The sequence below is a fragment of the Rattus norvegicus genome, chromosome 12, assembly GCF_021556685.1.
Source record: "Rattus norvegicus strain SHRSP/BbbUtx chromosome 12, alternate assembly SHRSP_T2T, whole genome shotgun sequence".
Taxonomy (NCBI): domain Eukaryota; kingdom Metazoa; phylum Chordata; class Mammalia; order Rodentia; family Muridae; genus Rattus; species Rattus norvegicus.
This window is the reverse complement of record NC_141545.1, coordinates 52473309-52488637: the sequence shown is the minus strand read 5'-3', so window position 1 is coordinate 52488637 and position 15329 is coordinate 52473309. Positions and strand designations below refer to the sequence as shown.

Here is a 15329-nt window from a genome sequence, read left to right as displayed (position 1 = left end):
CACCCCAGCGGGGGAAAGCTTTATGTATTTACTTATTCATTTACTTACTATTTATTTATACCGATCAATGAGTGGCCTTATTTCAGAGCAGAAAACTGAGGAAAGAGAGTTCGCACGCAGTCACCTCCCACTTCCCCTTCACTGACATCTGTAGGGCCTGTATCTCATAAGTGATGAGCTGACGTTGATATATTGTTAGCCGAAGCTGACATTTACAGTAGGGTTCACTCTGCGTTATAAACGTAAATGTCACGTATCTGCTATTGTATCACGCAGAACGGTCTCAGTGCCCTAAAATCCCTGTGCTCCACCTGATGTGCCACCACTCACTGTCTGTCCCCTGGAACTTCCTCACTCCGAAGCTTGCCTGGTCCTGAATGAACGCAGGCAGAAAGGAGCCGTTTCGGGCTCGCCTCTTTGACTGATGCCCACGTCTCTGGTTTCACCTGTGCCTTTTTGTGGCTTTACAGACAAACAGTTTAGCCTCACACGGCCGCATAAATGCCACCGTTTAACCATTAACTGTTTGAAAGCCTTTGGCTGTGCTGTTTTGGTTTGTAGGTAAGGCCTTGTGAACTCAAGCTATTAATTCTCGTTCGCTGGCCACCTAAGGGCTGGAATCACAGGGCTGTGATTTGGGAACTTGTAGGGCCAGAGGAAATGGAGCCTGACTGGAAGAAGCGGGTCACTGGTGTGGGGCTGACTCCACTTCCTGCTCCCTCTCTCTGCTCCTTGACTCCAGATGTAGTGCGCCCCCACCATGGCATTTTCCTCAAACCCACATCTCCTCGAACCTTGAGCCAAAACTAATCCTTCCTTCCTCCAGCTGCACGTGTCAGGTGTTCGTCAGTCACAGCCACAGGACAGGTGGCATAGCCATCCCTAAGACAGGGGCAGCTGTTGGGGCAGATATTTGCAGAACAGTAATCTGGGCACTGCCTGCTGCTTGTGACGGGAACAGTGCTACCTGCGTCAGGGTCCAGCTGCTTCTGCTGTCTTGGTGGCTGTGGGGACGACGGGGTTTTGTGACGTGTGAGTCTCCTGGCCCTCTTTCACCACATCTCTGAAATTACTAATACTAAATATGTTGGACTTAAAAAGAAACAAAAACCTATAAGTTTAAGTGTGAGCCAAGCCCTGACCTGGGCTTCCCAAGCCTTACAAAGTATTAATATGTCCGTCTCACCGAGGTGGGGTGGGGGAGGGGCTGCCCGGGGCTCATCAACGTTCTGTGGTACAAACATCAAAAGCTTCACGGTTTGCTGTGTGAATCTCTGTATGTCTGATTCCAGAGCCTGTCCTCCTCTGTGTTACTGTGTTCCTTTCCCGGACTTTGGTACTTAACTGAGGACCCAGGGTTCATGAGCTGTCAGGGAATACTTCATACATGTGGATTTAGGTGGTAAAAGGGAAAAGAATCAATATTTCTGTGACTAACTGCAAATACAATCCCCATTTCCCCAAGTACGTGCAATTAATCAATTGGCAAGCACACCGAATATTCCTCAGGTAACCGCGAGAAATATAACCACGGTGAAAAATGCACACAGTAAGGGAAACACGTGCGAGACGGGAGGAAACGCGTGCGTCATCAGAACCGTGTTTAGCATTCGTGTCACCAGCGCGGTTCTAGTTCTCAAACTGAAAACCCTTGAAAACGGGTTGACGCGTGAATAAATTCCCAGCTCCAGCTCCAGCTCCAGCCTCATGGAGCTTGTCAGGGTGACAGGGTAGCTGGCCACAGTGCCGGAGCCCGTAGCTGGGAGCTGTGCTTTGGCAAAAAAACCACTCATCTCCACCACGTAGGAAGAGAAAAACCATTGTCTTCTTCTGCCAAATAGTTTGTTAGTGATGCTTTCTGTATGCGTTTTAGCATTCAGATACAGATGTTCCCAGATGTGCCCTCTGTGGGAAGCAGCTGCTGCTTTTCTGGCACAGAAGCCGCAGAGAGATCAATACACAAAGGCAGCACAAGCCTCAGTACAAACGAATCGCCTGTGTGCCGTGGGCCCCGAGTTCCCAGGCGACAGGGGGCCGCCGCACCCGCCTCAATAACCTGAAAGGGTTCAGATTTACCCTTATTCTTCAGGAGTAGAGACAAAGACAAGTGATTAATTTCAAACACACTTGGCTGATAAATACCATCACATGTTCTTTGCCCGGGGACTGTACAACACTAGATTTTTTTTTCCTGTAAAACTGATAGGAATATAGATGTTCAGTCACGACTACTGATGTTCGCGGCGGCTGCCTGGTGACAGCCCAGCCCCAAGTGGCTTAGGGTCATCAGTGCCACGCACCTTGGCTGTCAGTTCACAGAGCACTGCACCATTGCCCTGTTGGACCCCAGCCCAGCCCTTCCAAGTGTGTACCATGTTGTTCTGAGCACCATTTTTATTTTTTTAATAAATCCAGAAGACAGGATGAGGAAGTCGAGTGACTCTGATGCTTAGCCTTGTGCCTTTGCTGAGCTATGATGAATGTTCTCACCACATAGTGCTACCTGGAGATGTGCGCAGGTAGGGCACCTGCCTGGCAGCTCTGTGCACTAAGGAGACGGGCAGGGAAGGGCTGGCACTCCATCCTCCTTCCCCACACCCTGGAGGGAGGTGCCCAGAGAGCCTCAGCGAGGCAGCTCCCGTGTCTTCCTGGCATTTAGAGAAATGAAGAAGCAGAAGCAGAAGCGCAGATCTCTGGGCCCTCGTTTTGAGTTGCCATAAACCAGAAGTTTCCAAGCACAGTGGCACCTGGGGTGTTGTGCCTGCCCGAGCCTTATAAATCTGTCTGTGCAGTGTTCAAGGGCTCATTGCCTCCAACCAGATCTATTCTGTGAAGCTAGCTAGTGAATTATTTATGGATTACACATTTGACAGGGGCTCGGGGCTACATTTGAAAACACTCAGCTCCCGGCTTATTGCTGTGGAAGGCAGAAATGTCTGTCTGGAAACCAGGGCTCAGAGCTATTCAGTTGCTACAAGTCCCAGAGATAGGGTCCCCGAATAGCTGAGCTCAGTGTATCTGGTCCTATGCTGGTGCCTGGCTTCCCACAAAGGGGCCTGTGCGTCCTACCACGAGGACAGGAGGCCGTAGTAGGTGAGAGTCTGAGCAGTGGCCTCAAGAGTGAGGTTTACATAGAAAGGAAGCCCACAGAGGAGGGGAGAGAAAAGGGAACCCAGGACCTACAGCAATGAAGAAAAGATTGCGTGGGTGAGCGCTGGTGCCGTTGGAGCAGAGCAGTAGAAAGACCTCTGTAGCAGCCTCCTCTGTCCCCCAGAGGCTCAGAGTGGCAACCTGAGGCCCACGCTGTCTCAGTGGCATGTTTCCCTGTGACATCACTGCTGCCTCAGTCAGGGTCCAGCTGGCTCAGAACAAAACACACACGGAATGGTCTCTGCTCCCACTCCTTTGTCAGAACACATGCGTTCATAAAGGCAACTTAAAACAGCTCACTTTGCAAAACACACCACTCGAGAGCACCGTGAAAAGGCTCTCAGCCCTGTCAGCACGAACTGCTACCTCAGGAAAGCAAAGAAAACAGGGAGGCACAGCACTCACGCCTGTGAAATATTAACAAAAGCCTTCAGAAGTGCGCAGACAGAACACATCTGATAAAGGAAGGCCCTCAGCCCCTGGCCCCTGTGACCAGGGTCACTCCTTCGTGTCACAGAGGTGGAAGCAACATGAAGGGAAGGGGCCACATGCCAAACAGCTGCAGGCAGGCATGTAATGAGTCAAGAGGAGAGAAGCAGGGGAGGGAAGCCCCAGCATTACTCCCCCTTTATATCTCTGCACACGCGTCTGCCGCACGCACCCGGTGGGAGGTGAGAAGCCTACAGCCTCTTCCTTGATTCTCTGCTTTTCCGTCTGCTTTGAGACTGTGTGGTGCACTGTACTGGCACGGAGCCGTTGTCAACTAAGACCTCTGATTTCAGCCTCTTCCTTTCTCCTGTGGTGCGGACTGGACTCAGGGCCCTGCGCCTGCCAGGCTGCACCGCCAGTCCCATTAGGACCTTGAAGATTCGATGTAGATGGCTGGTGTGCAGTGTGTGGGGTCCCGGCAGGTAGTCCTTCTCTGTCCTGAGAAGCCATTGCTCAGAAATCCCGGAAGTTAAAGGGAAGCTGGAGTTCTGCAGGAGCAGGAGGAACATGGGCCAGCCAAGCCGGGCCTGCCATTCTGAGGTGGTGACTGGATTCCTCCTTTGATTCTGACCCAGGTCTAGGCCACACATCACCTGAGGGAGCAGGATAAGAGGACAGGGGGTCCTGGCTCCCAGGATTATAAGTCATGGAGGAAAGTATCCCCCTCAGTGCCTGCCATTGGCCTTGGGAGAGAGATGTACAGGGGCACAGAGCCCCATGTGAGCTGTCAAACGCCCTGTGCTCTGGGCACAGAGCCACAGGGGTCCTCCAGCGCCCCATGCTGATCATTCCTAGTTAAGAGATGTGGGTACCCTCTGACGTCCTGTCAATCCTGTCAATCGCAGGGGCTGGTGGGTATTAGCAGGGCTGAAATAACGGTGACCGTTAGGGATCTCAGACGAAAGCTCCCTGAAACACCACCAGTTTCTGTGGGATCGACTTCAGCATGCCTCTGCTTACGAAGCCATTGTCTTTTGTTAGCAACTCGCTGTGGGATGTGCTTTGTATATGTTCTGTGTGGGTCTGTGGCCTCCTGACAGAAGACCACTGAGAGCTGGACTGACCATTTCTGAGGTTTTACCTGCCGAAACAAACCAAAGCCGTTTTGTGATGTGTACTCACTCCCCGCCTTGTCTCTCCTCTCCAGGCAGCGTCGTCAGCCCTGAGCAGTCTGGGTCATGTGTACACAGCCATCGGAGACTATCCCAACGCTCTGGCCAGCCATAAGCAGTGCGTCCTCCTCGCTAAGCAGTCCAAAGATGACCTCTCTGAAGCCCGAGAGCTCGGGAACATGGGAGCCGTGTACATCGCCATGGGTGACTTTGAGAATGCCGTGCAGTGCCACGAGCAGCACCTGCGGATAGCCAAGGACCTGGGGAGCAAGCGCGAGGAGGCCCGTGCCTACAGCAACCTGGGCAGTGCCTACCACTACCGGAGGAACTTTGACAAGGCCATGTCCTACCACAACTGTGTGCTGGAGCTGGCGCAGGAGCTGACGGAGAAGCCCATTGAGATGCGAGCCTACGCAGGCTTGGGCCATGCAGCCAGGTGCATGCAGGACCTGGAGAGGGCAAGACAGTACCATGAGCAGCAGCTGAGTATTGCGGAGGACCTCAAGGACCGGGCGGCAGAGGGCCGTGCATCCTCCAACCTGGGTAAGGGCCTGCCGTTGTGCCTAGGCTGCAGATGGCTGGAGTAGCCACCGTCCTTTTCAGGAGCTTGTGTGTTTTTGCTCTAAAGAATTCATTTTGTGTCTTTCCTTCAGCTATACTCCCTGAGCCTGCCTACTGTAAAGCACATTGTCTCTTCTGTGCCCTGAGAGTTAAATAAAGCTCTTGCAGTGAAGGGAAACACACCATACACACACACACACACACACACACACACACACACACACACACACACACGCATGCAGCCCATCCAGAGAGCAGAGCACCTCTGTAACAGAGAGAGGAGCATGGGGATGACAGACAAGAAGCTGTGCACGATTTAAGAGCCTGAGGAAAATACAATGGGGACAACTTTTGTTGGTGAATTAGTCCACAGTGTATCTTTTCCCTCATAATTACGCGTATTCAAAAATAATGTCGATAGTCTTTGTATAAATGCAGAATCATTTTGTGAAAGATCCAGAATGAAAACGTGTCTACAGTTGGTTTGGAATTCGGTTGGTGTAAGGACATTTTAATGTGGGGCTGGTGAGAGGCCCGTGTATGACTGGAAACTAGGCACTTTTGTGAGGTCTGTGACATGAGATTCCTCAGTGTTTGGAAGCGTAGGTTGAATTCATTGCTGAGCAGCCTTCTGACCGTTTGTGAGTTCTTTTAGGCTTAGGTGGGAGGAGGGGTAAGGAAGTGACCACACCGGTACCCACATGAGCTTCAGATGCTGGCAGCGCCTCCATTCCACCAACACCAGGTTAGCACCTCCCTTCCCTTCCCTCCACCTCGGCTGCTTCAATCAGTATTCTTTGTAAATCCCATGCTGTGGCTGTGTGCTGTAGAGGCCTGCAGGTTCTCAGGTGGGTCTGAAGAGGGCCTCAAGACCGGAGCAAGGGTCTAGGCTTGCAGGAGGACACAATGTTGTCATCTACTGAGTCCACACCTGAGAACTGTACCCCTGAGTCACACACCCCAAGTCCTGTATTTTCCTTGGGGCTGTGTTCATAGTCACCTTTGACTGCATGCAGCCAGTGGGCCCCAGGTTTGTCACATCTGGAAAAGTCTGCCAAGAACGGAAGTAACAAGTTCTTGGCTCTGTTCATTCTGTCAATGATTGGTATCTACTGACTCCCTACTGTGTTATTAGTCCTATGTAATTTAAGGAATGACAATACCCCAAAAGGCTTTGTAGGCTTGGAGAGATAATAATACAGTTGGGAAACGATGTGCACATCAGGGCTCATCCACTTGTCCCTGTGGCTCTGCCTCTTTTCATATCTCACAGTAGTTTATAGGTTACATCATGTGTTCTTACCTGCTGACCGTCCCTAAAAGGCCACATAGTGATGCATTGCCATGAGAGTCCTAGGAGGGAGAGCCTGAGAGTAGAACACCCTGGCAAGCCTATCACAAAGCTTACACCCAGGCAGGCCGTCCCCAGAGTTGAGGTTTGGCCCAAAATGGAGCAACCTCTGTGGTGAAGATCGTGTGAGAGAAAGGAGCGATTGCCACAGGTTGGTGGGTCCCAGAATGGAGCAGCCTCCATGGTGAAGATCGTGTGAGAGAAGGGAGGGATTGCCACAGGTTGGTGGGTCCAAGGGTCGGCATCAGGGGTCAGAGGATGGGGCAGAATGAGGCCTAGAAGTTATGATATGAGTCAGGAGAGGCAGGAAGCAGGCAGAGACCCTGGCCATTAGTGGACAAAGCCGTGTCTTGACTATGCAGATTTCCCTTCTCACACTGTATTTGCTTTGGTAAGTTGTGTTTTCCAGCTTATCTGAGTCGTTCAGTCTGGGATCTAAAGTCTTTGGTAACTTCATTATCATTCTTGTATCACCAGATGTAGCCTCTTTATTACTCACTGGGGCACACACTATACCCCTTCCTCATATATAGATGGTTTTCTAGATCATTCTGGTTAGAAATTTACCAATTTTTAAAAGACACGCTCTGCTGTCCTTAGTCCTTTTGGCTGTGTGTTTGCTACTCCATTTGTTTCCTCTTGTGTCTTGCATAATATTCCTCCCCGCTCACCTGAGTCCTCGCTTTGGCTCCCCAAGCTCAGAACTTAGACCACTGGCCACGCCCCGTCTTGTCAGTGCAGCCAAGTAAAAGTCTTGAGTTGCCTGTGAACAGTGCTCTGTCCGCCACATGATTTCTATATTATGTTTCCACTCCCATTGAACTAGGAAAAGTTTAAGATCATTTGAGATTGTTCTTTAGTCCATTTGTTTAATTTTAAACTATTTGGGGTAGAGCTCAGTGGTCAGTCATTTGTCAACTCTGCACACAGCCCACGTCTCAGTTCCTAGTACTATATAGAAAAAAAAATCAATAATCAAAGCACTGGGCTGGGAAGTGGCTCGGTGGGGGAGCGCTTGGTGAGGAGCATGGGTGTAGTCATGCAAGTCTGTCACCTCAGAGCTAGGAGGACAGGTGTGCAGAGAGCAGATCCAGGGGGCTTGGCGGCTTTCTAGCCCTACTCATGAATGACTGACACGGGGGTGGGGGCCTGACATGTGCCTGGATTGGTCTCTGAATCCCCGATGGGCCCCATGAGATGGCAGGAGACTTGGTGCTTTCCTGTGTGTGTGTGTGCGTGTGCGTGTGTGTGTGTGGAAGTGCGTGTGGATAGAGCCCAGAGGTTGACACTGGGTGTTCTTGGTTGCCATCTTACAGGTATAGGCAGGCTCCCTCACTGAACCAAGACTCGCTGATCAGATCTGGTTCCTCCAGCTATCCTGCCTGTCCTATGGCTCTGTGCCTCTGCCTCCTCACCACTGCCATGGGTAATGAGAGTTCACACGGCACTGGGGATCCAAACTCCAGCCCTCACACACTTGTGCCCTAAACATTTTGCCCACTGATCTGTCTCCTCAGCCCTGACTTGGTAAATTTTGATATACATTTTGGTAGAATTTTTCAAACCTGTGAATAGAGGAAGAAGAAAAACAGGAAGAGAAGTGTGGTCCAGGTCTCCTGGGTACAAAGCAGAATGAATGGGTCAAGATATCAAAATAATCTGAAAAAATAACTAAAAATTGCTTACATTTTATGGAACATTAGATAAAATAATATACATACACACATACATACACATATATACATACATACACATATATACAAACATGCATACATACACACATATATATACATACACACATACATGTGTACACATATATACATATACACACATATATACACACACATACATACACATATATACATACATATATACATACACACATACATACACATATATGCATACATATACACATACATACATACACACACACACACACACACATACACCAACACACACACAGAGGATAGATAATCTGATAGAAGCAGATTTGAAAACTGGAAGAAAGAAAATTTAAAAGTAAGCCATATCTGGGCATATTATAATCCAGCTGCTTCCACTGGCCTCACAGGAAATCTCAGAAGCAGTCAAGGAAATAAAACAGTGTTTCCACTGAGTCTATATCAGAAACAAAGGAGGTAAAAAACACTGGGAAGACATTTGGCAGGGATGCAGGGTTAAAACATGGTCTTACTCTTTAACCTTGTGGTCCTGAACTCATTACATAGTCCAGGCTGGCCTCAAACTCACAGTGATCTGCCTGCCTCTGCCTCTCAAGTGCTGGGATTAAAGCTGTGCTAAAAGAAATAGTAAAATCCCCATCAACCCAGAATGCTGTATCCAGCAAAACTATTCCTCAAGAACGAAGGTGAGCTGTGTACTAGGTGTGCCTGTAGTACTAGCACCCAGCAGGTAAGGCTCACCCAGGATTTCAGAGCAAGCCCTGCCTCAAACTCAGACAGACAGACATACAAACAGGAGAGAAACAAATTAAAAAGGATGAAGGCAAACACGGTGTACTTCAGGTGAACCTCTGTGAAGAGCTCATCACGGGCAGAGAACTACAAGAAATATTGAATAAAGTCTCTTACACAGACGGAAAAAATTATACCATATGGAGGCTCGGGTATTTAGGAGAGAGAGTACCAGAAATGGTAAATACATGGATAAACAAGACATTGTTTTCCTCTTAAGTAATTAAGGTGGCTGTTTAAAACAAAAATATAATACTGTATTTAAAAATAATGCAGGTACAAGTAATAGTGTGGCAGCTGCAGCATGGAGTACAGCAGGTGGGAGCAGATGCGTCTGCAGGGCTGCCAGGTATCCTTGGGTCTCACAGGGAACGTTCCAGTATTAGCTCGACGTAGACTCCAGACTGTGAAGAACACTTGGAGCCTTCAGAGGAACTCCCAAGGAAAACACTGCAAAGAGGTAGAGCTACCAGGCAGGCAGAAGAGGACAAACCAGGGAGTGAGGTTATAGGAGACAGAGAAACACCAAAGGAGGGTGGCCCCAAACCCAACAGCGGGATTGGTGATATTAAATATTAAAAGACAAGGCCACAAAGAAGGGCTGGAGAGAGGGCTCGGTGGTTGAGAGCACTGGCTGCTCCTGCAGAGGACTTGGGTCCAATTTCCCAGCACCTGCATGGTGGCTCACAATCTGAAACTCAAGTTCCAGGGGACCAGACACCCTCTTCTGGCTTTCATGGGTACCAGGCACACACACAGGGTGCAGACACACATACAGGCAAAACACGTGTATGAAATAAAACCATTATAAAAAATAAAACCAGGAAAAATATCATTGCTTAATTCTGTCATTATTTGCACATAGCATATTAACTTAAACAAACAAAAACAAACAGGTAAATAAATAGAAACCCCGGAAATACCAAAGGAAGGAAGGGGTGGGCATATTACGGTCAGATAATGCAGACTTTAAGAGAGAGAGGCGTATTGCCGGTGATAGAAAGAGCTGAGGGAGAATTGGTGTCCGTGAAACCAGTTTGTGCCTCATGAGCTCTCAGGGAAGCTGCACCCTGGAGACCTGTCCTGGGTGGTCACCCACATTACCACAGCCAGTGTGCACTCGTTATATCAAAACGAGTAACGACAACTCGAGGAAACTTGAGAGCCGCTGCTTCGTGTTAAGTGTAGATTATTTCCCTTTATAATCGAATGACTTGCCGAGAGGTGTAGGGTAGGGACTTGGCAGATGGTGTGTGTGTGTGTTAGCCTGCGGGAGAGCCTCAGAATACAGTCTCACAGAATTGAAGAAACAAACACATCCTCATCGTTGGCAGAGATTTCTTCTAAAAGGCCATTCCCAACAGTCGATCAGCACATATATTGAAAAATAAATAAAAAAGACAAGAGGTGATCTGAACAGGCAATGTCATCTGCTTGGCCCGGTGACAGCACAGTGTCATCCCTCTGTAGGAGCCCTGTAGTCTCTGACCACAGGAAGATGAGAGACCAGAATTCAGTAACAAGAGCGTGTGTGGGAAACTCCAGATTTTAAAGTCCTCTGTCACCTGGTCCACGCACCTGTGTGTAGGGGATGTGTCCCTGTCTGTGCCCATGCGAAACCAGAGGAGAGTACTGAGATCCTGCTCCATCACTCTGCCATGTTGCTTTAAGGCAGAGTCCCTCGCTGAACCTGCCTTTCTGTGCCCACCTGGTGATGGCCGTATTCACAATGGCGACTGTGGCGAGAGATACTGATTAATCTTTGCTCACCAGGCAGAGGCCAGCTGAGTCCCTAGCACGTTTTCTCCCAGCTGGCTCGTGGACAGCACCAGCTCTCCTGAGCAATAGCAAATGTCGGTAGCTCTTAGAATTAACAGCCAGAAAGGTTCACCGGCCATGATATCCACCTGTTACCGAACCTTGCTCATATAGATGCATGCGACTGGCCACGTGTATGAGGGACCTCAGTTTCTACCATATGGCCCAAAGTCCCCAAGATCAGCCACATGGGCAGCAGAGCCACAATGCTCCCACGGGCAAACATTCCAACAGTGCGCAGAGACCAAGACCCTCTCTCGGGCGAGCTCGATTGTTTTCCTGCAGAAGTGAACTTTAAGGTACATATTACATATTGCAATTTTTTAGGCTTAGAGTTTTCATTTGGTTCTTTTCTCTAACATTTCAAATCTCGGCACTAAGAGGTTAGGTGTTCACTTGTGCTGTGTATTTTTCCATTTACACAGGCGAGATCTAGATGGGGCGTGTGCTTTTAAAACCTTGACAGCTAAATCCATGAGAGTCATCTTGGGGCTCCACCCTACTGACTGCGTTTCCCCACCTCCTCAGTCTGGTGGATATCCACACACCGTGAGAGTTAAAGTGTACAATTCACTGGTTTTAGTGTGGCCATGGCTGTCAGTTGATTGCCTGTCATTTTTAGTTTCAGCACACTCTGTGTGGTAACATAGGAGTATACCACACTGCGGTGGTGATCTGCAGAAGAGCTGCCTTCTGACATATCTATCTTGATGACTCAGGCGTGATGGTGTTGCTTTCCCAGGCAGCCGACCCGACTGCAGTCAGCCTCTCTGGTCGGTGGGGGCCAGGGCAAGCCTCGCTTTGCAGCTTTTATACTCAGAGAATGTCGTACTTAGGGATTCTCCCGCTTTGATAAACACCACGACCAAATGAAACTCAGGGAGGAAAGGGTTTATCTCATCTCGGCAGTCCATCATCCAGGGACATCAGGGCAGGAACCCAGAGGCAGGAACCGAAGCAGAGGCCATGGAGGAACACTGCTCACTGGCACTTACAGTGCTTTCTGCTGTGTCCGCTGGTGTCCCCACCCCTGTGTGGTAATCTGCAGAGGCTCGTGACCTCAATATTTCAACTTTTACCCTTTCCCCTCCCTGGGGATCAACAGTGCTCTCCTCAGGTAGACCTGGGAGGCCTTTTGAGGTTCTGATTTGTCTCACACTGCAGCCACTGAAGTCCCCAACCCTGTTCTGTGCTGGATGCTGTCCTTCCTTCTCGGCTGTTCTTTGTGCAGAGTGAAGTTTGTTTTTCGTTTTTGTTTTTTTAAAGTTGTAACAATGGGGTATACTTCAGTGAGAAAAGGTCTCACAAAATTGAATAAAATAGGAAAAAGGACATTGTCCCCTCATGTGTCTTATCTTCCCCATACCTAGCATTAACTACTCTCCGTGACTTGGTAGAACCTTCTAGAACCCTTACCACATGCACAGGCACAGACATGTGTGGATGCAGGCTCGGCCGCTGCAGCCTGTCCCATGTGTGGGTGGGGTCACGTCACAGTTCCACCCCTCCCCCACCAACCCTGGCTTCCCTCACTCAGCTTCTCTCCCTGTGTCCACACAGTCTTCTGTCTTTATTCCTGCTGCCCCTGAACACCATACCCATGATGGGCCCTTCTGACCTCAGAGTTCCTGCCGTGGTCGTGCTTTCCTGACTCTCTGTGTCTCTCTCTCTGTGTGTCCCTCTCTGTCTCTCTCTGTCCCTCTCTCTGTCTCTCTCTGTCCCTCTCTCTGTCTCTCTCTCTCTGTGTCTCTCTCTCTGTGTCTCTCTGTCCCTCTCTCTGTCTCTCTCCCTCTGTGTCTCTCTGTCTATCTCTGTCTCTCTTTCTTTCTGTCTTTCTTTCTTTCCATTTCTTTCTTTCTTTCTTTCTTGATCTCTCTCCTTTCCTCACCTCTTCTCTCTCGTTTCCCCTTACACAGATCAGGTTTTCGGTGCATTTAGCTAAGAACAAGCAAGTAAGACTCGAAACACAAACCCGTGCCAGGGTGAGTTGGAGATGAGATCATCAATGGCTTTGGAAAGAAGCTGGAGGGGAGAAAGGGTTGGGCAGAGCTCTAGTGAGCTCACTTTTCTGCCCCCCCCCACCTTGTAGCGACTTCTCCCACTTTAAGGACCATTGGTGAACAGAAGGACGGACAGGTATCAAGATGACATGGAGAGAACAGGAAGGAGGGGCAGTCAGAGAAATTGAGTTGGGGAGAGGGTGTTGGGGGGCACTAGGTGGAAATTGAATCAGAGATGGGTGGGGGAGGGAACCAAGTGGAGCTCAGAGAGTAGAGCTTCAGAATGTGATGGGTATAATGTTCATATCAAGGAAGCTGTCACTTGAAGGAGCCGGTTGCAACCCTGGGGTTCTCGTAAGCTGTTGAGCAGCCTGGCTGTCTGAGTCACCTCATCCTGTGAATCAGGGCCGGTGAAAACCTCTTCAGGCTTTAAGCTCCAAACAGCTGTACTTACAGGACGATGTTTCTGTCACCTGGAGGGTCGGGTGGTTCTAATCTAGGCACTTTGAAATTGAACCTCTGGCGTGTTGTGGAATAGGCTGCTAGAGTGGTGCCTCAATAGATGTTGTGCAGCTCCAGCTGACACAGATGTTCTCATTGACTGGGAAGCCAGGTGGAGCTGCCTCTCCTCTCACTGGGATAGAGTGTGACTAGGGAAGTAAGAAGGGAAACAGTGACTGTGCATGTCCCCATCCCTGCCCTCCCCCGCTCCTGCCCACCCTCATATCCATCTGATCTCCATCTCTGCAATGAAGGTGACAACTTAATTTGCTACACCACTGGCATAGACACAAAGTTGGACCATTTTGGAAGCCACTGACATCAGGCTCAGCCTACCTGTCAACAGTGTTGGGTCTGAAGAGAGAGATAGAAAGTGTGTTTCAACAAGACTGGAGGTACAGGGTGGGTCCTGCCCTCCACTAGTGAGTAAAAACAGTCAGCAGTTCTCCCCAGGAGCCTTTGGCTTTCCTTCGGGCGTACACGGAGCTGCTCTGGGCCACACTCACATCACCTTCCTACAGACAGGGCCTCGAGAAGAGAAATGGTGAAAATCATGTTGCCTTTTAATTCCTTCACCCAGAGACCTGTAGCATAAAGGACTCGTGTGCACAAAGGACAGTGTCCCCAACCTGATGTTCATAATCTTCTCTGGGAGTCCTGTTGGCAAGTGTGGGGTATGCATTGCTCCCCAACCAACGATGGTGACCAAAAACTGTGTCTGTCTTCTGTGCTGATTCGGGAATCTAAGAAAAGATCACATTGGAAAAGTAGATCTTGGCAGTCTGGACCAGAAGGTTCTGAATTCCCACGCTGTGACACACCATCTGCACACCACACACACACACACACACACACACACACACACACACACACACACACACACACCATACACCTTAGCTCTCAACCATCCCAGGAGTAAGGGGCTCTGTGGCTCTGCTCAGGTCACAGGGCAAGAGTCAGAACTGGTTAGGCATCTGGGTCTCGGACACCTTCCGTCAGACTTTCCATCCCAACAGGAGCATCGCTGGTCGTAGGCTGCAGCCATAAGGCACACACTACACCCACCAGCCTAACTAGGAGTGAGCTACGTTATAGACCAGCCTGGAGCAATGCAATGACCCTGCTCTGCCCAGCTCCAAAGCAGCAAGCCTTCCCCAGGACCAAAGCCATTGCAGATGTCTCCTGCCCTAGAAAAGGGGCTCAGGATGTCCTGTGCTGGGCCAGGCCTTTCAGAGAATTCATCAATCCTCACTGTAGCGCTGTGTGAGCAGAGAGAAGCTGCCAGCCAGCCAGAATCAGGTCACAGAGGCGGTACCTGCGACAGCTCTGCACTGTGATGTAGCCACCCCCCCACCTCCTCCCCTGGGCAGAGCCAGTTATGTGAGAAGGGACCAGACTGGGCAGAAAGTCCAAGCCTGGTGTGGGAAGCCACAACACACCTCTGGTTCTCACCTGAAGATGGAAAGAAAACATGTAAAAAGATTTAATACCTCCCAGGCCCTGAGACAGATTCCTCCCCCAAAACATCAAAAAGAAGGAACAAGCCTGTCCCTTCCCTGTTAAAAGGAGAAATAAGGAACAGAGATCTCTAAAGCAGAGTCTTCTGATGGCGTACCAGAGGACATACAGAGAACAATTCAATTCCAAAACACGCACCAGGCTTCACCCTACACCTACAGTGCCTGATAAATACTAGTGATGTTCTCTTGCTCCTTTGGGTCAAGATCTGTCCCTCTGCTTGTCCAGACATTGCTGCTTGAAAGGTGCAGTGCCTTACAGGCAGATACGGTGTTTGGAACACCAGCAGAGGTGGGTGGGGCAGTGTGTGTGTCCAGTCAGAGTGTGCTCTGGACCTGCAGGACACCGCACAACT

General features: G+C 49.7%; 1 protein-coding gene across 4 annotated transcripts in view; it reads left to right on the top strand.

Moving 5' to 3' along the window:
- Ttc28 (tetratricopeptide repeat domain 28) overlaps positions 1-15329 on the top strand; it is a 442550-nt gene that overhangs the window by 328378 nt on the left and 98843 nt on the right. For all 4 annotated transcript variants that reach the window (XM_087579748.1, XM_087579747.1, XM_087579750.1 and 1 more), the window contains one exon: positions 4787-5294. In XM_087579748.1, the coding sequence (XP_087435874.1) occupies positions 4787-5294 (508 nt within the window). The remainder of the gene's footprint in view (positions 1-4786; positions 5295-15329) is intronic.